This window comes from Geospiza fortis, unplaced genomic scaffold, assembly GCF_000277835.1.
Source record: "Geospiza fortis unplaced genomic scaffold, GeoFor_1.0 scaffold270, whole genome shotgun sequence".
NCBI lineage: Eukaryota > Metazoa > Chordata > Aves > Passeriformes > Thraupidae > Geospiza > Geospiza fortis.
In genome coordinates this window covers 1,713,089-1,735,759 of record NW_005054422.1, presented here as the reverse complement: position 1 = coordinate 1,735,759, position 22,671 = coordinate 1,713,089, and the positions used below count along the sequence as shown (strand labels likewise).

The 22,671-nt window shown below is 40.1% G+C and overlaps 1 protein-coding gene across 1 annotated transcript in view; it reads left to right on the top strand.

Annotated features, from left to right (window-relative positions):
* Positions 1-104: 104 nt before the first annotated feature.
* The window catches only part of PITRM1 (pitrilysin metallopeptidase 1), a 27,185-nt gene continuing 4,618 nt past the window's right edge, over positions 105-22,671 (top strand). Inside the window, exons 1-22 of the mRNA XM_031061696.1 lie at positions 105-221; positions 1,043-1,149; positions 1,698-1,849; positions 2,287-2,401; positions 2,534-2,630; positions 3,017-3,177; positions 4,400-4,526; positions 5,210-5,298; positions 5,837-5,965; positions 7,931-8,044; positions 8,450-8,546; positions 12,440-12,574; positions 14,452-14,590; positions 15,991-16,107; positions 17,210-17,342; positions 18,042-18,162; positions 18,921-18,997; positions 19,264-19,429; positions 19,553-19,653; positions 20,603-20,723; positions 21,494-21,565; positions 22,624-22,671. The exon at positions 22,624-22,671 is cut by the window's right edge and continues 26 nt beyond it. Of these exons, the coding sequence (XP_030917556.1) occupies positions 1,720-1,849; positions 2,287-2,401; positions 2,534-2,630; positions 3,017-3,177; positions 4,400-4,526; positions 5,210-5,298; positions 5,837-5,965; positions 7,931-8,044; positions 8,450-8,546; positions 12,440-12,574; positions 14,452-14,590; positions 15,991-16,107; positions 17,210-17,342; positions 18,042-18,162; positions 18,921-18,997; positions 19,264-19,429; positions 19,553-19,653; positions 20,603-20,723; positions 21,494-21,565; positions 22,624-22,671 (2,289 nt within the window). The 5' untranslated portion in view covers positions 105-221; positions 1,043-1,149; positions 1,698-1,719. The remainder of the gene's footprint in view (positions 222-1,042; positions 1,150-1,697; positions 1,850-2,286; positions 2,402-2,533; positions 2,631-3,016; positions 3,178-4,399; positions 4,527-5,209; positions 5,299-5,836; positions 5,966-7,930; positions 8,045-8,449; positions 8,547-12,439; positions 12,575-14,451; positions 14,591-15,990; positions 16,108-17,209; positions 17,343-18,041; positions 18,163-18,920; positions 18,998-19,263; positions 19,430-19,552; positions 19,654-20,602; positions 20,724-21,493; positions 21,566-22,623) is intronic.

Below are 22,671 nucleotides of genomic sequence, written 5' to 3'. Positions count from 1 at the left end.
GGGGCCCCGAGCCCCTGCCCAGGCACAGGGCCCTGCTCGCCGGGGCCGGTGTCGGTCGCGGCTGACGGCACCGCCGGCCGGAGCGCGTTTGTTCAGAGGGAATTTTATGTCGTTTCAGGTCGCTGAGCCGGAGGGCGTGGAGGTGGAAGAGCATTGCCGCGAACGAGAGAGCGCTGCAGTACCGGGTGGGAGAGCAGATCCACGGCTTCACCGTGAAGCAGGTGAGCGCCGCCGCCGCCGGCGTTTGCTCTGCATGTGTGCATAAACTTCCCCGGGCTTACAAGGCACTGGGTGAGGCCCGGCGTCTGCGCATTAAATACTTGCTTTGAATGGTCAGTCGTAAAAATGATTCAGGAGTTCCTTGTAGTTACTTCTCTGCCAACAAATACTTTAGGTGCCATTAATAGATTTTCTGATAGGGAGCTAATTCTGGAGTAAATACTGCACCCCACGAGCTGCAGATGTGTCTGCTGCAGATATGACCAGTAGGTGTGGCTTTCTAAAAGTCCTGACAGATAACAGGATTTCACTGTGTGAATGTGTTTTGATAAACGTATTCAAGTAACAGTGTTATTTTCTACGATGCTTTTAATACCTGTGTTGGAAAGCTACCATGGAAATATGTTGAATTTCTTTCTACTTTTTCAAAGGAAAAAAGCAGGAGTGGAGAGTAAAGGTTATTTGTGGGAAGTGATTGCTAGTGACAGAGCTAGTGGTATAACAGTGTCCTTGCTTTTTCTGTATCTTTTCTAGCCATTGACATTTGAATATATGCCTTTTCTTTTTGTATTACAGATTGAGTTTTTATAAGAGTATGGTTCCTTGGTGGTAGTATACTTTCATTGGGTTAAAAAATTAATTTAAATTTTATTTTCCATTTGCGTAATTATTTTTCCCTTCAAAGCACAGGAGCAAAAATTTTTTTCAGGCTGTCTAAGCCAGTGTAATGTATAAGGCTAACAACTGTAATTCCTATATCATGCATGATTTATTTGACCTAGTTGAAGTCACACTGCAATACAGATGTTTTCTTCCAATGCAGGTGACAGCTGTTCCTGAGCTGTTCCTGACTGCAGTGAAGCTTAGTCACGATGGTACAGGAGCCAGGTATTTACATGTGGCTCGGGAGGACTCCAATAATCTGTTCAGGTAAGACATTACTGTAAGTTTTGCACATTCAATCTCCACATCACCTTTTGTTTTTTCAGTTGTAATCTGGCATCATGGCTGGATTATTCTGTGATAACAGGGAGAACAGTACTTCCTTTGTGGGGCTTCTTAGAATTTTTCAGGTTGGAAGAGATATCATGAAGTCTGTTGTTCAATCTGCTGCTCAAAACAGGATCAGTGTTAAATTCAGGTCTAGTTCCTGCCTTGAAAGCTTTCAGAGACAGAGATTATGCAACCATAACCTTCCATGAAGTTGTTTTATTTGAGCCTTTTCGATAAAAATAAATGTGTTTACTCTTGTGCTGAAAACTTCTGTACTGACTCCAGAAATAGAAGTGCAGAGGCTGTACTCCCTCTGAAAAAGATGGCTGAGCACTCGGGAGTCTGAAGAAGTCAGACTCTGTATCTGGCGTGTGCCATGTTAGCTGTTAGGCCCTGATGATGCTGCCATAAATCTCAGGTGCAGGCAGGAGTGGGTGCACTCCTCCTCCTAGTGACTGCATCCCTCCCTGTGCTCTCTCTTGCAGTATCCAGTTCCGAACCACTCCGATGGACAGCACCGGCGTCCCGCATATTCTGGAGCACACGGTGCTCTGTGGTTCCCAAAAGTATCCCTGCAGAGACCCCTTCTTTAAAATGTTAAACAGGTCACTGTCCACTTTTATGAATGCATTCACAGGTAAGTCCAAAGGAAATAATGCCACTTAAAGTGCATGAGGTTTTATTGCAATAGAGCTGTCTGTTGGCTCTCCTTAATTTGGCTTTGGAGAGCCATTATTATTGGGTGTGAATGTTGTGGGGCATTAAAAAGTTAACAAGGCAAGACAGCAAAATAAGTATTGTTCATTTGTCAGTTACAAAATCCCAGTAGAGTTGGAGCTTTATACTATCCGAAAATACATTTAATTATTTATATGGATATATGGCTAAAGCAAAGTTTTCATGGTAAAATAGCTGCATGTTAAAAATGTGTATTCCTCAGCAAAAATACAGTTCATCTAGTACATTTCTTCTCTTCCAGATATTTATATGGATGAGAAATTAAAAATCAACAAGGGCAAAACATGTCTTAAACTTTCTAAAGTTCTGATTATTTTTGTGTTTATTTGTATGCAGCTAGTGATTACACACTCTATCCATTTTCAACACAAAATCCCAAGGACTTTCAGAACCTCCTGTCAGTGTATTTGGATGCAGCTTTCTTTCCATGCCTACGTCAACTAGATTTCTGGTAAGACAGTTTGAGATGTATGCAAACTTTAAATTTAAAGATCCTGTTAAAGTCAAGATAAAAAGCTTCCCCCCCACCCCCAAATCAGCAAAACCTTCAAACTCTCAACATTGTCTGTTATTAATTTTTCAGGCAAGAAGGTTGGAGGTTAGAACATGAGAACCCAGCTGATCCTCAGACACCTCTAGTCTTCAAAGGAGTTGTTTTTAATGAAATGAAAGGGGCATTTGTAAGTTTTGTGGATGTTTCGTTTGAGTTCTTACAGTGAAGTAGTTTCAGCTGTAGGTTATCAATGGCATTATTGCACCAGAGATTGCCATTCCTCCCTTTGAAAATTTAAATCCTCAGTAAAGTCAACACCGTTGCCTAGATTTTAATTTTTTAAGGTAACCTGTCAAAAGTTTGTTTACATATAGCAAGGCACTTTGTTAATGGATTTTATTGTAAAATATTCTCTTACATTAGTATGGAACCATAGCTCGTTTTGTTAGAGTACATGGGACTGCATGTGGGAGGTTGTGTAAGTTAGAGCTCTGAGATCTTATTATTGAGCACCTTTTCTCTTTTAAATGTGTTTTGATGGCTTTCACTGAAATGTGGTGTTTTCCTATTAAGACAGATAATGAGAGGATATTTGCACAACACCTGCAGAACAAAATCCTTCCTGATCACACTTATGGTGTCATTTCTGGTGGAGATCCGTTATGTATTCCTGACCTCACATGGGAGCAGCTTAAGCAGTTCCATGCCACACATTATCATCCAAGCAATTCCAGGTATGTGAGATTGGTGACTAACTTCCTAGGTTACTGGGTTAGTGCTTTCTTTGTACTTTTGTGAGGAGAAAACCAGAAGCACAGTGTTCTTATCCACATGGCCAGCAACAAAGATAAGTGTGCCCTACAGCAGTTAGAACAGCATGTAAGCAAGGAATTTTTTCTAGAAAGAGCAGTGAAGAGTGAATTGAAAACAGGAGGGAAAGGTGTCTGATTTTCTCCAGTGTGTCTGTTTGCCTGATCATGCAGACCTGAACCTCCATATGAGCTGGGGGAAAAGGGAATGTACTAATAAGCATTTAGCAATAATATCAGGGGGTTGAGATGTAAGCAGCAGAGATTAATCTAAGGGTTCCCGTCCTCTTTGAAGTAACACAGATTGAGTTAGAAGTTAAAAAAGAATGATTTCATTTCCTCCTGCATCACCTATTACTGTAGTGAGTTCTAAATAATGGATAATCATTTGATTCAGGTACTGATTTGGTTGATATTAACAAGGTATTTAAACTGGAAGTCGATTTGAAGGTTACATGCAGGGAAATAATTCTTTCTCCTGTACTGATTTGGTGGCCAATCTGTTATTTTGATTAATTCACTTGTGGAACATCCGCTTGTGTCTTGACAGTGACTTTACAATCTGTTGATTTTTCTCATCGTCCCAAGTATTCTGCTGTACTGGTTTTGAGATTTTAGTCAGGGGATGAGATTTACCTGAGGCACAGCTTGTGCTCATATTTGGTCCTGTGGAAGTCCTTTAGGTGTGGGAATGTGTTTGGTGGAGTGACCCATGGAACCCAGCCGTGTTTTGTAGACAGAAAAAACCTAGGGCATGGATCACTGTATTTTATACTTAAAGTGTGAGGACTATGAGAATTTTGTCTTCTGAAACTTATGAGCACTGGGTTTCTGGCTTCAATTACTAATAATTTTTTTCTGGAACATTGTATATACCTGCAACTGAACAAATTTGAACATAATAAAACTAAACATGATGAAAATAATAAGGTGTTTTGTGGCCCACAAGCTGAGAAATGTGGATTTTTATCAAGAGATTGTGAAATTTATATATGTTGCATAGGTTGAAGACCCACCAAACTATTTTCCACTCCAGATGTAACAGAATTACTGGAAAGCACATGAAATTCAGAGTATAATACAGATAGCTACTGTAAATTTCATATTAAATCAAGTGTTTAATCCCAATATTTTATTTGAAATGCAGATTTTTCACTTACGGTAATTTTCCACTGGAGCAACATCTGAAGCAAATACATGAGGAAGCATTGGCAAAGTTTGAAAGAATTGAATCAAATACAGACATCCCAAAACAGAAACTCTGGGATAAGCCTGTAAGTAAAATCAACAAACAAACAAACAGCACTAAACCCGAAAACCTCCCACATTAATATTTTAACCTAACCTGCTGGAGTTACTCATTTGTTTAGAATTGTGTAAATGAGCCAAAGTATTTTTATTTTTGGTTACATGGGGGACAAACTACAGTTACGTTTGAGTTTCCATAGTGTGATGATTGCCTGCAGTTGTTTTTCTTATTTCCAATTTTCAAGTCCCTTGTCATTTGATACACCGAAGCACTTACGAATGGAAAGCATTTAGGACTAATGAAAGAAATACTGGTTCTTAGTGTCAGGAAATATGCTTTCTAATGATACCTAATCTTCCAAATGTTGGTGTCAAAAATAATTTTCATGTTCTCTTCCTCCCCCCTCCTCATTTTCCTCCCTGGCTTGTCCAGAAGTGTAAACATTTCTTTCAAAAATAGCTCAGAATGTTATTTATGGCCAGACTTTCTTCAGTCTCTCCTGTGTTGTCCACTTTTAAACATTGAGATGCCACTCATTTTTCAAGTTAGTGTATGTTTGTGTATTTGTTCATGGATCTTGAATTTATTCATGAGCATCTGTGAAATTATTTTAAATAATTGGAAAAATGATGCTATGAAGATGCAAGTTATTTTTTGTTTGTAACTTCTGCTGTGAGTTTATTGTGTATCATTTATTGTACTTTATAGAGAGAACACAGGGTAACATGTGGCTTAGACTCCTTTGCTGCTGATCCTTCCAAGCAGACTACTGTCAGTGTCAGCTACTTGTTGACAGAGTAAGTACATCAAAATGAAATTCTGAATAAAAGGTTCATTTTAGATCTTAAAGCAAGGTGCAGACATGTTTCTTGTCCCCAGTCCCTCTTGATAAATGTCATCTCTAAAGAAAATAATTCCAGGGGAAAATAGATCAGTCCTGCTTTAGTAAACAAAAGTGTAATTGCTAAATAATTTGCTTTAGTGGATAGACACAAGAAAAATCAGATGTTACTTTACAGAACTGTTCAGTGGATGAGACATTTGAAAACATTGTCTTCCTTTCAGTTTCCTGCCATGTGCAGGCTCTTCTGTATGACCCTGCTGCTAACTTATCTCCCCTTGCAGCCCAATTTAAGTTGCTTTCCTGGTAGTTATAACAAGTGAAAGATGTGGAGCCCTCCTATTTCCCTAGGGTCTGATGTTGGCTTCACAGCTGACAATTATTTCTCCCTTGCTCCATTTACCTTTGTTTTCTAGTTCTTTTGACATGGACTCAGTGATACTGGGTGTTATATATGGTTTTATGGTTTTTAAGAACTAATTGTTTTTCTTCAGCATTACAGACACTTTTGAAACATTCACCCTAAGCCTTTTGTCTTCACTGTTGGTTGATGGGCCGAATTCTCCTTTTTACAAAGCCTTAATTGAGTCTGGTGTTGGTACAGATTTTTCTCCTGATGTTGGGTAAGTGTTGCAGTTCACATTTCATCACTATAAGCAATGTTAGAAAAACTAAAAAGAACTTCTAAGTTGGAGGAACTCATCTCTTATACTAGCCATTTACACCAGAGTAATCTTATTTTAATATTAAAGCATTGTAAGGGTTTCTCCTGGTGAACTGTAAAGTATGCTCAGATGTAACTTCTGTCTCATCAAAGTACTTGGATAGAAGCTGAGTTGGTTTAATCAGTTGTATTGTTTACAGCTTATGAACCAAAAAATTGGATAGATAGGATAAAATATGGAATACCTTCAGTGCCTAAATTTTTCATCCTGGACATTTAAGTATTACTCAGAAGTGTTTGTGAGGTTACAGAGCTCTTCTTTGTAACCATGTTGCTTAAATTGCTTTAATTCTATGGTTTAGTAGTAGTTAAGCTTGTCACAAATGTGTCTTTCTGCTACCAGGTGCTGTTATCTTGCCAGCACCTCAGTACAGAATATTGCCCAGAATATTGTTAGTTGGAAGGATCATTGAGTCCATCTCTTAAGTAAATGGCCTATGCAGGGAAGGAGCCCACAACCTCAGTGATATTAGCACCATGCTCTAACCAACTGAGCTAATCTCAGGGTCATTACAAAAGGGTATTTCAGCTGACTCTTGCTCCAGCTGCAGCTCCCAGTCCTTGCTTCCAGCTGCAGCTCCCAGCCCATCTCCTGAGCACGCTGCAGGCTGAGAGTGGGTGCATTATCTGCCCTGAACTTGGGCTCAGCTGCTCATCACATTTTGCTTTTTTTGTCAGCACAGAGAAGGAAGTGCTTCCCAGGCGTGATTCATCTGCCTGATTTTTAGACTTGGGATGACAAAAATCATGCCTTTTTCTCCAGTGGCTCTCTCAGGTGTTTCAGTGGAAAACCTTATTATGCTCATCCATAATTTTAATGTCTTACTCTGCCTGGCTTGACCAGTTTCTACATGAAGTAGTTGGCTTTGTGCAAGTCCTTTGTCATACATGCCAGTGCCATGTAGACGTCTTAATATTCCAGAGCATGGCAGTAGAAATCCTTCTTTAGACACTGAAGTAGGGATTATGTTGTATTTTTTGTCAGCTGGTTCTTTTCCAGGTTGGCTGGATTGATATAAAGTTGAACAGTTCAGTGAACTGGCTTTAATTTGTCTTAGTGGCTGTGCTGATGAATCTACAAGCATAAGTTTGAGCCCAGAGATGAGTGTTGCAGAATCCAGAGCCTGAGCCTGCCATTGAATTCCTTCTGTAGTTTTTAGACAGAAGTGGTTTTGTGTAATAGTGGTTTTTACTAGTGCATGAGCAGTAGTAAAAGTGTAATAGTGGTTTTTACTAGTGCATTGAGCACCTATTGCTTGTTTGTTGGCTTTGAACTGCTTTGTTCTGTATTTCTGCAAGTGCCATTTTGTCTCTGTAAAGATGAGCTTTGTGGTTAACCCTGCCTGACAACTTGGACAGAATTGTCTTTACTGTTATAAATTTTTTAGTACAGTTGATAACAATTGCAGTGAATGTGGAAAACTTAACCTTAACCACTTACTTTACAAATACTGCTTTAGAAGTACTGTTGCACTCACCTGCTTAAGTAAAATGTATGTGTTTGGTGTTACACACAGCTAAAATTTCCACCTTAAAAACACTTCTGTACCTAAAAGAAATTACAGATTGAATGGGAAGATGAACAGAAAATTCCGGCTTTACTTCTGTCACTGTTTTTCTTTCTCTAAAACCGTATGCTGTGGGTTTTCTTAAGTGGCTACTACTACTGAGATTGAACAAAAAATGTTTTTAAGTTCAATCTCTTGTTCCTTTGGTAATTATTTTACTTCCTATCGAGCTTTTAAATCTTGTGTGTTTATGTATGTGGAAACAATGGGTATTTTTTTCCTTCACTTGCCTTTGTTGACAGCTTTAATGCTTAAGTTCTAGTACTTGTCTCTGAGTTGGTTATGTTTTACTCTAGGTTTAATGGCTCAACAAGAGAAGCTTATTTCAGTGTGGGTCTACAGGGTATTGCTGAAAGAGACATTGATACTGTGAAGCAGATCATTGACAGAACAGTCGATGAAGTTATTGCGTGAGTAATGCTAAAGTTTTCAGAATAATCATAGTTAATATAATAATGTGTAGGCATGTAATAATACAGATTTGTATATAATAACATGCCTTAAAAATCTAGTTATATTACCATAAAGGCACCAAAGCAGAAATAATATTGTTCAATACTCTTACAACTTGTGTCTGCTGCTTCCTTTATTGTAGTTTGTTCTCATCAATGAAACCTTCAGGAGTTTAATGATGTTAGTTCAGTTTCTCTAAATGATACAACATGATTACATTATTTCCTATCAGTTTTAATTCAGTGTGAAAGGCATTATGTTGTAATGCTTCCTTTATTGATCTAATAATTCATTTTCGTAACTTCACTTAGTGATCAGTGTTAATGGATATGATTTCCTTCTCTCATCACCCCTTCCCAAAGGAAAGGATTTGAGGAAGATAGGATTGAAGCTCTACTTCACAAAATTGAAATACAGTTGAAGCATCAGTCTACGAGTTTTGGACTTGCCCTGACATCTGTAAGTCTGTGTGTGTGTATTTCTTTTAAGAATAGTTACAAAAAATCTACCACCTCTGTCTTTATAAAATACAGGGTCATTTTATTGGCCCCTGATATGTAAAACTTCCCACTTAAGGGCTCTTCCTTTGTCATATTGTGTACATCTTTCTTTTCAATAGCTGTCAGACTGTCTGTGGACTTCCCACTGTATGAGTTAATCGGGCAGTGAGCCTGTTGTCTTGCCTGAATAGCAGCTTTGATTGCAGTAGCACTGGTTATTCTGTGAGGGCCATATCATACTGGCTCTGGGAACTGTGTGTTTTGGCTAGATGCCTGTGTGTTTTCTAAAAGCCAAATAGAAGGACTGTATTTTTCTGTGGACTTCAGGATTGTACTGCTGCAAGTTAATTTCTAGATTCATGAGGGAAAATGTACGGTAATGCAATTCTTGGCCTCAAATTTTAATACCAAACTGTTACAGAAAATCCATTCCACAGCAGAATGTTGTGTCTTGAAGGAGTCTGCAAGTCATCTTTTATTTGGAATGAGGGAGGTGCAGCATTTGCAGTCACTGTGGAAATCAGGGTCTCCTGCAGCCACTCATTCTTTAATCTCCTCTGTTCCTTTCTGCTCTGCAGCAACTTCAGCTCCTCAGTGGCTCTTTTGCTTTCTGTCTTTCAGGTGATGTATATTCTTTGCATCAGCAGGGTTTCATTCCTAGATATATACAGTTAGGCAAAGAAGCAGAACCCTGGATTAACAGGAGATTTGTAAATGGGTGAGCACAAACAAAAGCTGTTTCAAAACAGATTGCCATACAGCCAAATAGGCAAATTGTGGATGTTTAAATGCCTGTCATGTTTCATGGTAAATCTGGCAAAATATGCCTGACTTTAACAGTCAGTAATCTGGCGTGTCTTCAGATGTTGTAATTCTGTCTGATGAAATATTTATGCAGATAACTTAATCCCTTTTAACTTAATCAACATTTTTAAGTCTTGAAATCGATTCACCTTCATTGTAGAAAAGAAACCTCTTGAATATTTCTTGCTTTGAAAGACCAGTCTTGCAGCATTTAGTGTTAATACTCCCTTAGAGGAGAGTTATGTTTCAGTTTGTTTCCCTAAAGTCATGTTTTAGAAGTTGGCTTTGAAGAGGGACTAGTTACAGGGACTTAGTTATAACTAAAGTGATCATAGATATCATAGAATGGTTTGTTTTGGAAGGGACCTTCGAAGATCACCCAGGTTCAACCTCCCTGCAATAACCAGGGCCATCATTCACTAAATCTAGTTACTCAGAGCACTTTTGACATGTCTTCAGACACTTCCAGGGAATGGAACACCCACAGCTTCTGTCAGCAACCTGTTCCATTGTCTCACCACCCTCATAGTAAAGAACTTCTTTATGTCCAATCTAAATCTGATGTCTTTCAGTTTTAAACCATTGCTGCTTGTCTTGTCTGTACATGATGTGTAAAAAGTCCTTTTATAAGCCCCCTTCATGTATTGAAAGGCCACAGTAAGATATCTTCAAAACCCTTTCCTTCTCCAGGCTGAACAGCCTCAAGTCTCTCAGCCTGTCTTTGTAGGAGAGGTGTTCCAGCACTTTGATCATTTCTGTGGTCCTTCTCTGGCCTCCTCTGACAGGTGAATGTCTGTCTTGCACTGCAGGCCCCAGAGCTGGATGTAGGACCTCAGATGGGCTCTAATGGCAGTGGGGTAGAGGGACAGCATCACCTCCCTCACCCTGCTGGCCCTGATTCTTTTGGTGCATCCCAGGATACAATTGGCTCTCTGGGCTGGGAGCACTCATTGTGGGCTCATTTCCAATTTCTCATCTATCAATATCCCCAAGCCCTTCTCTACAGCTCTGCTTTCAAACCTTAAGTCACTAAACTTGTACTGATTATTGGTCATTGCCCAGCCTCCGTGCAGGACCTTGCACTTGGCCTTGTCTGAACTTCATGAGGGTCATGTAGGTGCACTCCTCAAGCCTGTCCAACTCCCTCTGGATGGCATCCCTTCCCTCCAGAGTGTCCACCACACCTCTCAGCTTGGTGTCATCTGCAAACCTGCTGTGAGTGCCCTCAGTGCCACTGGCTGTGTAATAAATAAAGGTGTTCGATAGTGTTGTACCCAGTACAGACCCCTGAGGCACAGGCAGTGCTTGATACTGATCTCCCTTTGGATGCTGGCCATTGGAGTGCAGCTGCTTGCATGTCACCATCCAGCCAATTCCTTATCCATCCCATAGTCCATCCATCAAATCCATATCTTTCCAGTCTAACAGTGAAGGATGTTGTGTGGAACTTTCAAAGGTCCTGTTAAAGTCAAGATAAGTGGCATCAGTTTTGATATTAGGAAAAAGCTGTTCACAAGAGGGTGGTCAGACATTGGATCAAGCTCTCCCAGGTGGCTGGGATAGAGTTAAATCTCCTCCCAGTGGCTGGAGGGGGCTGTGTTCTGGGTTTGTGCTGATATCACAGGGGTGTTTTCATTATTGCTCACTGTTGGCACAGTGTCAGGGCCTTCTCTGCTTGTCCCCCTCACCCCACCAGCCAGGAAGCTGGTGATGGGCAAGGAGCTGGGAGGGGACACCAGGGGACAGCCAGCCCCAAATAACCCAAGGGTTGTCCCACACTTTGCTCAGCACTAAGAGCTGAGGGAAGAAGAAAGGAGGGCTTGTTTGGAGTGGTGGTGTTTGTCTTCCCAGGTCACCAGTAGATGTGATGGAGCCCTGCTGTCCTGGGCATGGTGATCGTCTGCCTGCCCCTGGAAAGCAGGGAATTAATTCCTTGGCTTGCTCTGCTTGAGCTTTACCTGTTAAAGTGCATTTATTCCAACACATGAGTTCCTTCACTTTCACCCTTCTGATCCTCCGCACATCCTGCTCTGAGGGGCAGAGAGAATGGCTTTGTGGAGCTGAGCTACCAGGGATGAGCCATGGCACTGAAGTGGTCATGGCCCCAAGCCTGTCAGTGCCCAAAAACTGCTTGGACAATGCTCTTAGATACATGGTTAAACTTTCAGGCTGCCTCCTGAGAACCAGGACTGAACTGTTGTAATGACAGCAATCTCAAGTAAGGAGTGACTGCTTCTATTCCAGGAGAATTAGCTCAAGCATGTTCTAAAATAATGCTCTGCTTTGTATCATATTAGGGAATTTCCACTGAATAGATAAAAATAGTTATTATTTTAAAATGGTAAAGGCTTATGAACCTGCATGTAAATAAAGAGGTGAGAAAAGAGAAGGTGGATTTGACAGGGATTTTATACTTTGGTTTTTGTTTTTCCCCATTCACACAGAGTAGAAATGGAGAAACTTTTGCTGTCTTGCACTTGAGTTGTTTTGTAGAAATTTCAATAGCAATTTGAGCATACTCAAATTAGAAAATAAAAGAAATATCCTGGGGCTATTTCTGGCTATTTAGTATTTTCTTTCTGCAAAGTCCCATCTAATTTGCATACTTTGTGTTTGAATCACCTTCCTATAAGTCATTTCATCTAGCTGATACAAAACTGTAGTATATATGTACTACTTTGTCTCTACCACCTGTTTCTCTTTTCCTTCTTTCTTGAGCTGAAAAACTAATTTTAATGTGAGGGACCAAATAATATTACAGTATATTTCCAAATGTGCGCAGCTATGCAAAAAAAAGGGTAATAATTTAAAAAATGGTGGTTTGGTATGGTGAAATTAGAGGCAAGAATGGAGAGAACAGGGGATGGGTGATGATGGAATAGAACTTTTGTCTGAACAATATTTTTCCCCCTACAGCTACGTTAGGATTACTCACTCTGTATCTGCTATTCAAGTATAAGTGTTAAGGTGGTTTTGGAACACTGATGCTGTCAGTTAGAGAAATGCAAATAGATTGTCCTGCTTACCTAATTACTCTTTTCCATTCAGTACATAGCCTCATGCTGGAATCAAGATGGGGATCCAGTGGAGCTTCTGAAGATTGCAGATAAAGTCTCTCAGTTCAAGCAGTGTCTTAAAGAAAATCCCAGATTTCTTCAGGAAAAAGTTAAAACATACTTTAAGGTAGGCAAACTTACAGAAAGTTATCTTGTATTAATTTTTAAAACACAGTTTTGTATTTGAAGTTAAACTGAAGGCTAATTTTTTAATCACCATATTGCCTGTTTCTAGGTGTGGCTTGAACAGCGACATATTAAAATGAAACATGTTAGTTTGAATGGTTTACGTTTCCACTTTTCAAAGTGGAAAAAAATTATCTGGCTGGTCATTTGGATACACATTTAATAGAATGCTGTTAGAATGATAGAATAGATCTAATAGAATGATAGAATGCTAATGTTTTACCAAACTGTGATTCCTGTAGAAGGGCACATCTTCTTCCTGATGAGAATTTCAGATGTGAACAGAGAATTTTGGACGTGGTGTGTTCCTTAGTATTGACATAGCAAGGTGTATCTCATTTTCCTTGCAAAGGATTTGGTTTTAAGTAAGATTGTCTTGGTGTTCCTCATGTTCATTGAACTGCTGTGTGAACCTTGCTGTCAGTGCCAATTAATTTATGCTCTTTCTCTTCTTTTCCTCTCCATATGTTCTTCTGGAGTTTTTGCAGAAATAAAAAATATCCAGTAAAGTCATTATAACACTGAATAGTTCTGAAACCCTGAATTAGTTAACTCCAGGAAAAAAAAATCCACTGATAGCAATGCAAAAATGGTGTGGATTTTTTTGTTGGGTTTGTCTTGTTTGTTTTGAAAGGCAGATTTATTAAAAGTAACTGTCACCCTGATTGGAGTAAAGCTAGATTCTTATATACTCCAAAAAAAAATCCAAGAGTCGGTAGCATCAGTTGAAATCAGTTTTTCTAAGAACATTTACTAGTGTCTGGAGGTGGTAGGGAGCTCTTAAAGTTTTGGCTTCTGTAGGGAAGAAGTACAGGTGCAGTGTTTTTGTGAATATCCTTTACAATTCTGTTGGGCAAAGGCCCATCTCAGTAGGAAATGATGAGAATAATTGGATGTTCTTACATCATAAGGTTATGCACTGTTGTACCTTGTGCTGGGAAATTATTAAAGCAGGCAGGCAGGGAGCAAGGGGGAGAATGCTATTAATCCTGTCCATTTTACTATGGCTGGTTAATCTCACATTTCTCTGTTTGACTCTGTAGTCAGGTTTCTGTAGTCTTTTCACACAGGCACGAGGAAATAAACTCATAAAACAGAATCTGATTACATTGTCCCAAATTATTGGTGTCTGTCAGTGCCAGATGTTGCTGTTTGACTCCTACATTGAAATTGACATTTTTTGAGGTCACTGTCTTTTGGCTGGCCTCCCTTTCCTATTATTGAAAATGGAAGCTGCTTGAGTAATTTTGATATTAAAATTCCACAGTCTGGTGTAAACAAAGAAGAATTCAGCAGCAGTTATGGCACTTGTGTAACGCCTGCAGTTCTGTGGCAGCGAGGCTGATGTGTAAAGCATTTCTGAGCAGGATAAGGCATGCACATTCTACATCACTTGGGATCTCTGTGCACTCAAGCTTGGGCAGGTTGAAAGAGGTGTTTATTCAAACCCTCCTGCATTTAACAGAATTTCCCCATCTTACACCCTCCAGATGAAACTTAGGGCATGTAGTGTTATGTACAGTTGTTTAACATGGATTTAATTAAACTAATGAGTACTGTGTGCTGTTGAGGGATTCTGACTCTAGAGTGAAACTTAGCAGAAGGCTGTCAGTGCTTGTTCTAGTGGTGAGCAGCCTGTTCCCCACAGCAGCTTGTTCTGTGTGAAACCAAGGGCTCAGTCTGTGTGGTTGTGATGCTTTTGATAACATGCAAGCCAAATGATGCACAGGCTGTTTATCTGCTGCTGATGGAGCAATAAGCTGAGGCAAGGAAGTTGCCCTCAGAATTAATGCTTTGTTTTGGGGTTTATTTCTGCAGGATAATCTGCACAAATTGACTCTGTCAATGAGTCCAGAGGAAGACTACCATGATAAACAAGCTAAAATGGAAGCAGAAAAGCTGGAAAAAAAGGTCAATGCACTTTCTGAAGAAGAAAAAACACAAATCTTTGAAAAAGGTTAACTTGCTTTTTCACATTTTTACTTGTATAACAGTTTTTTAGCTGTTATTCTGTAGAATATTTTAAATTCTCAGGCAGTCTCCAGCATTTGCTCTGAAAGGGATGGAGTTTTTTCATTGCAAATTTGTGTGTATGTGTTACAGGGCTATGCAGGGCAGTGCTTACACTACAGTGTATGGTTGGTATATTTCATTAGTTTTAACAGTCAAAAATAGAATGATCAATGTCTTCATTAGGGCAGAAGGAAGGAAACTGTTTTAAAATACCAATCTGTTTATTCTTTCCCATGTTAACCTGCACTGAGTGGGAGATGAATTCCCAGAATCCCAGAATGGGTCAGGTTGGAAGGGACCACAGTGGGTATTCCGGGCCAACCTCCCTGCTCAGGCAGGGACATCCTAGAGCACGTGGCACAGGATTGCATGCAGGGGGTTCTGGAATATCTCCAGTGAGGGAGACTCCACACCCTCTGTGGGCAATCTGTTCCATGCTTGGTCACTGTACAGTAAAGTTCTTCCTCGTGTTCAGTTGGAACTTTTTTGTGCATCAGTTTTTACCTGTTACCTCCTGTCCTTTTGCTCAGCACCACCAAGCTCCATCCTCTGGGCACCCTCTCTTCAGATACTTACCTACCATGTACCTTGAAGCTGTTTATTTATGAGCATCAGGTCTGCTCCATGCTCCTGTAAAACTTACATTTTGTAATTATATTTCTTATATTTTCTGGTTGAAAAGCCAACTATAAAAATAATGCTGGGTTTAACTTACTCTGGAGAATAACTTATGCTTGAAAACTGTGGGCAGTCGTCTAATTTTGTTAAAGCAGTGTCTAGTCACAGAAATCCTCCAAAAATGTGGCATTAATCTTCTGAAGCTTTGGTGTGTGACAGTAGATAGGGGAGCACGAAATCAGAGGAGGCTTTCTACTTACAGAGAAAATTTGAGAGTACTCAGAGATGACCAGCTAGTGTCTGAAATGTGAAAGTAATCACAACAATTTAGCTGCATCAGTGTTCTGACAGGGCACTTGAGTAAGAACTGGAACGGATTGGGTTAGAAAGAAGCTCCTTATCTGCCAGGTCTGGGTCTGTGCTTGCTGAGTGACAGGACAGACTGGCAGGTGTCACTTAAAGATTAAATTGCATGTTACTGTGAGCAGGCTGTGAAGAGGAGATTGGAAAGAGAATCTAACAAGAGTGTTCTCTTTGCTGTTGTTACGTGATAATCAACAGAATTTGCTTTAGGAAAATACTTGCAAAATTGCCATTAAAAGACTCCAAACTTGACTCTTGAGTTTTTCTGGTGTGCATCATATCAGTAGATTTTAGGTCTTGACAGCACTTTCACTACAAGCTGAAAATAACAATTTGAACAATTTGCTGTTCTCTTCTGACTAGGTTTGGAATTAATTGCCCTTCAAAGCAAACCTCAGGATACCTCTTGTCTCCCAGCTTTAAAAGTGTCTGACATCGAGCCCAAAATCCCCTTCACTGTGCTGGAGACAGCACTCACAGGTTGGTGTCCCCACTGTCTCATATCCCAAAGAGCAGCATTGTTGGGTTGTTCCCTGGCTGCTGGCCAGCTGTGGCACCTTGCCCAGCACATGGACTGGCTTTGTGGCCCATAGTGTTGCTCTTTTTCCTCCACTCCAGCCCAGCACCTCTGGGCAGACATGGCAGTGGATCCACAGAGCCATCACCTGTGAGGGGCAGCATGGACATGGAGCAGCCTCCTGGCCTTCCCAGGGCTGGCAGGAGCTCCTGCTGGCAGCTCCCTGCTGCAGGCATGCTCCCACCTTGCCCTGCAGTCAGAGGAGTCTTTGGCTGGCACATTCAGTGCTCTTGAGCAATCTCCTCACTTCCAAAGGCTTACCCAGGTTGCATAACTCTTGGCAGCTGGGGCAGCAAGCCTTCCTTACTGTCCCTCCCTACCTGCTTTTTACAGAATACAACATAGAGGAGCCACAGGAAAAAAATGTTACTGTAATTCCTCATAACTTCAGCACTTGTTTGTCCCTGCTTTGCTAGTGGTTTCCCCAGGGACTGATAGGAGATGGTAGTTCTGAATTTGGTTACAGTTCTGTCAAAATTTTTCAGTTAAATACTGTTCTTTAGTATTCTTATTTCTGACAGACATTTTTCTTCAAAATTTATCAGCAAGTGTCAAGACTGTTTAATTTTGTTGCAAAAAATGACCTGGTTTTGGGAAAATTCTAATGTCTGTATTCTGATGGCCTGGTTCAGGAAGAGTGTACAGTACAAGAAACTGCTTTCCTCAATTCTTGTACAGATGAAGGCAAAAATAAGGAGGAAAAACTTTCTTGTTTCTTCTTCAGGAACAAGTTGCTACTTGGTTGTTATTTCTAAAATACGACCTCTGTTAGAAGAATTCTCTTTTCAAATTGTCCATGTGTCCATTACCTTACTATGGACAAAACCAGAAAAACCCCTTTGGTCCAGTGCTCAGTATAATGTGCAAAATTTAAACAAGAAGTGGCTCTGAAACACCAACAGAAAATTATTCTTAATGGGGTGTTCTTGTAAGAAACCATTTTGCTTTTGTGTGTTTGTAGTAGGAAGCTGCTGGTTATTCTTTGCTTTTGTTTTTAATCCCTAGCTGATGACATCCCTGTCCAGTACTGTGCTCAGCCAACCAATGGGGTGGTTTATTTCCGAGCTGTTTCCAGCCTGAACACACTTCCTGAGGAGCTCAAGCCATATGTGCCACTCTTCTGCAACGTCATTACCAGGTGAGAGGTTTGCTTTCTTAGAAGCTGAAGCAACAGGCTGTAATACAGCTTGCCAAAATACTAGTACTGACTTTAATAATTCCAGCATCTGTTCTTACTATAAAAGGGAAAGGCTGATAAGTTGGTTTCCTGCAGAAGAAAATCTTCTTTATTCCCCAGTGTTGCTAAATTGCTTCCCCTTCTTCACCAGTCTCTGCATTGCCTTTTTGTCCAGTGTCAACACAAGTGTTCCCTCAACAGTTTGGAAAATTTCTATGAATGAGAAATAGCCTAGCAGAGATTAAAGTTTTTGCTTGAATAGACTTCTGGTGCAATTTTGCCATGTGGGGACAGAAAGAGTGACCCCATCACAGGGGAACAGGAGCATGGAGCAGAACAAGTGACCTGGGCTGGGAGGAATATGTTTTTATTGATGAGAGCAACTTATGTTATTAAATATAGCTCTTAAGGATGTTGATAGCAAGCCTGCACATAAAGCATGCTTTTTAATACAGCATTTTAAATTAGCAGGGTGCTTTAATTGAAAAGCTTGGTGGGAAGCTTTTATAAGACATGAAGTATTATGTTTGCTTGATAATGCCCCAAATTGTTTAGTTACTAAATTAGTATTGTCCTAAACAGACTAATTTACTAATTCTACATAGATTTTGGCTTTGGCATACACTGAAAAGGGAAACAAATCTCTCTTGTTTTTCACAGGATGGGATGTGGAGCCCTTGATTACAGGGAACAAGCCCAGAAAATAGAACTAAAAACAGGTGGTATGTCTGTCAGCCCACATATCATTCCAGATGATTCACACCTGGATGTCTATGAACAGGTAAATTAACCATAACCTTGCAGATGTTACACTTGCAGGAACAGTTCTGTAGTTAAGGGTCAGTCAGGGCTTCCATGAGGAGGGTCAAACTAATTTGCAGTGAAAGTCCTTGTAAGATATAAATTAGATATTACAGTAACTTAGTGTTTTGTGTTAAGGGGAGTGCTTGATGTGGATGTTGTGTCTAAGGCAGTGCTTCACTTGCATCTGTCGCCGTATTCTTGAGTGCTCCAAAATATTTTGGAAGCAGAGGGAGGGAACAGAAAGGTGTGGTGCTGCACACAGTTTGCTGTTAATGTATGATGTCACTGTTGGCAGCATCATTAGATCTGTCTATTGGGCATAACAGTTCTGCAGTATTTCTTGAGATTTTTGCAAATTAGCTGGGGGTCTGCTCTGTATGGATCCTGGAGGATCCTGGAGTTAAAGAAAAGAAATTTCCTTGGAGAAATATGCACCCCAGAACAGAACTTGCACTTCATGGGAAAAAATACAAAATTTTGTGTCTGATCTGCTGCTTGGTGTTGAGAAGAAGAAATTGAGGAATTGCCAGGCTTGCTTTGTGAGAAGAGAAATCACATTTCATGTCTGCTCTCATTTCAGCGGCACAGCCTGCATTAAAGTGATTTTGTAATGTGTAGCATTAGGGTGGCATCATTGTATCATATCCGTGAAAAGTTACCGTGCATTTCTTGGGCCATTGCTGTGGTTGTCTTGTGTGAAGGGTTTTTTGTGTTTTGTTTATTTTTTTCCTTCAGGGTGTGCTCTTTTCGTCTCTGTGCTTGGATAGAAATCTGCCAGACATGATGAATTTATGGAGTGAAATATTTAACAAGTACAGTACATTGGATTTTGTTTGTTTGTGGGCTTGCATGTGTTTTGGGGTTCTCTTCTTAGAGGTCCTACTTTGGGATTTATTTCCATAATTCTATCTCTATCTTTCTAAATTTGCATATTGCATCAAAAGCATGACTATATAGTGGATTAAATGGACAACCAACAGTTTAAATGCACTTTGTTGAACTTGGGATGATGAATGTTTCAGTAAAATAAGTTTCACTGGTGTCCTTTTGCATGAGACCTGTTTGTGTTCCTTTTCAGCCCAAGATTTGAGGAGGAAGAACATTTCAGAGTGCTGGTTAAGAAGACTGCCCAGGAGCTGTCAAATGGCATTCCAGATTGTGGGCATTTATATGCCTCTATTAGAGCCAGCAAAAACCTTACACCTTCTGGAGAGCTGCAGGAAATGTTCAGTGGGATGGATCAGGTGAGAAGTTAATAATGCCCTTCAGCAAGGCCCAAATCCTTGACTGTGGAGTTACAGGCTGGTTTTTGTTAATTCTTCCTGTTGGTTTAATCTGTGGTCTTTCTGCCTTCCCTTCCTGCACAGGTGAAGTTGATGAAGAGAATAGCAGAAATGCCTGATATTAAACCAGTACTACGCAAACTACCACGCATTAAAAAGTATTTATTAAACAGTGACAACATCAGGTGAGCTGAAAAGAAAGGGGAATTTTGGTTAAAGAGAGGCCATGGCCTGTGAATATGTTCTTCTCAGTGCACCTCATGGTGTACTCGGGTTTTATGAAATGGGACTTCTGTGGAAATACTACAGAAATGTTTAATTTAAATTCCCCTTGCTTACAGAGCATTAGCTATGGTGCTATGGTAGCTCATTTTGTTCGGTTTTTAAAGGGTTTGAGAAACTTACAGCAAATTTTGTAGGTAACAGTTGTACCCAAAGCTTGTTAGTGACCTGTGTGATTTTACAGAAGTAGCCAAAAATCTGCTTGTGTTTTTCCTTTCAAGTTGCCCATTGGACAAATACTGTTATATTGTTTTGTAACAGTTGAGTATAGTTTGGTTTCATTCCTAGAAGGAAAGCAGTGACATTCTGAAACTTGCTTTATGCATATATTGGAAAAAGTAAAGAGACCACATTAAGGAGTGTAATGTCAGATGCATTAGTTCCCAAAATGGGTCTGTTTGAAGTGACATAAGTTAAAGTTTTGTTTTTTAAAGCATGAAATGATAAATGAAATTATGTAAATATTGGTGGTGTTCGAAGCCATGTTAGGCCTACCTGTAAAGAGAGGTATTTTTTATATTTATAATTATTTTCCTTCAGATACTTTTTTATTTGAAAAACTGAGCTAGTCCTGTCTTGTGCACAGAAGTGGTTTGACAGCTACTGCTCAACTTTTGGTCTGAAAGTGTTCTAGGATGAGCAAAAGAACAATTGGATTGTAATTTTTTTTTTCACATCAGATGCTAGATTGAATATTTTGCCTTTCTCTCTGTTAATGATTACCTGAGATCACTGACATAACATTCTGATGATTTAATTGAAAATGTTTAGAAAGACAAAGTGGTACAAATTATAAAAGACTCCCTGAAAACACAAAACCATACTTAAAAACTTGGTATGTATTTTTGACAGATGTTCTGTGAATGCAGCACCTCAGCAGATACCAGCAGCATCTAAAGAAGTAGAGAAATTTCTAAAGGGCATAGCCAGAAGTAAAAAAGAGAGAAAACCTGTTCGTCCACATGTGATTGAGGTGAGAAAATGCCATTTGTGATTAGGGCATCAAATACACTTGACTTGATCATGTCAGTACCATTGTGCAATCAGAAAAGTTTGAACTCGGATATTGTGTCCATGTCTGAAGAAATCTGGCAGACATCTCTGTGATCAGCTGCTCTGTGTTTTGCCATGGAGTGTCTTCACTGCAGCACAGTGGACAATAGACATGCAGGAGATCAGCTGTTAAGCCTTACCCTGGGGTTACTGCTTCGGTGTGGGATGTGGAAAAAGAATTTCTTCCTTTCTTTGCTGCATAAAACTTTTAGCTGAGCTTTACTTGAAATGATGGCCAAAAAGCAAATAGGGCATGGTGTGCAGTTCCTCAGTTGCATATGAATTTGTTTTTGTTATCAGGGTGTTCAGGACATTGACACAAAATGCACTCGATTCAGTGGAGTTGACAAAGGATCTGCTCTGTCAGTATGCAGATCTGTCTTAATTTCTGATGAAACTGGAATAAACTCCCAGTTCCTTACCCATGAGTGAAATGATAGTTTGTCACTTTATGGGCCTCATTTAATCTGGGTCTTGATGTCTCTCAGTGCCAGATTACTCTTGGAAGAAAATAATTTGGCATTTCTTTAGGAAATATAAAGAATATAAAATTGAGTACCTTGCTTATGTTTGTGAAGGCATGGTTTGATGATTGCCTTAGAGAGGTTTGAGTGGAAGGGATTGCATTTGTAGTAGTCTTGGTCTGAATTCTTAAATCATCTTTTAATATGAGAACTGGCTCTCTTCTAGAAATCTTCAGAAGTGAAACCTGTGGGAAGTGAAATGGGTACTGGTGTGCAGATCACAAGGAAATTAGTTAATGTAAGTACATTACTGGTGAGGGATATTGGTATTACAGGGCTGTTACTGATGGTCATGGTCCATCTTAAACTGTTACAGAAGCACTGAAACATAATTCATGCCCTTCAGTTCCATAACTAACCATCAAACTCAGTCACTTCCAGTTAGTCCCTTCCTTTCCTTGGTCTCCTCCCTAAATGATTCTGTGTGTGAATGACACCTGAGAGAAGACCATTAGTGAAAATTAGGTGAAAATGAAGATCTGTATTTGGCTACAGGGATGAAGAGCATACCCTGAGCTCTCCTTTTAGAAGAGAGGGGCAGGGAGAGCTCAGCCCAGTGCTGCAAATACACTACTCTACTTGGCCCAGCCAGAGTTGTATGAGGGTCTGGGAATGGGGTTTCTGAATTTAAGAAAGGATTGAGAGTTCTGAAATAGTTGCACTGGAGGTGTGTAAGGATCTGCTTGTGCCTAAGTGAGCACACAAGCAGATGCATGTGTGAAAGAGGCAAAGCAGCAAGCTCTGTGGAGGCCCAGATACATGAAGGGGACTGGAAGTTTGGAAGTGAGGTTGTAAGAAGAATTGAGTCTGTTGTAGGGGATGTTTGAGCAGGAATTTATACTACAGCTGCTGTCATAAATAGCTTACTTTTTTTGTGGGTACACAGTTCCTGACTCTCTTTTCAATGTCTAGATTGGATGGGTTGGGATATGTGGTGACATGTACATGTGTGATACAAGTGGAGAGTTATGAACACATTTCAATCAAAGTAAATCTGTGGCTAAATCCAAACTCCTGGGAAGTGATTCAAAATCTGCAGAACTGAGAAGGGGGAGTGCAAGGATGGGTAGCTGATGTATGGTGTCCCTCTCCTTTAGTTTTCCAAGGCAATTCTTTGTACTGGATTGCTGATACAGGCACAACGGAAATGTCACTGGTTGCAGGGTAGGATAAGTGGCAGCTTTAGCATTTATTTGTGTGTATGTTTGGCAGAATTTCCTAGTTCTCAAAAAGGTGAGGGTTCTCAGATGGGTAAATTGTCTCTGCTGCTGTGACAATAATGTGTTCTTCTCCTAGGATCCTACTTTCAAGCCATGCCAGATGAAGACCCATTTTGTACTTCCC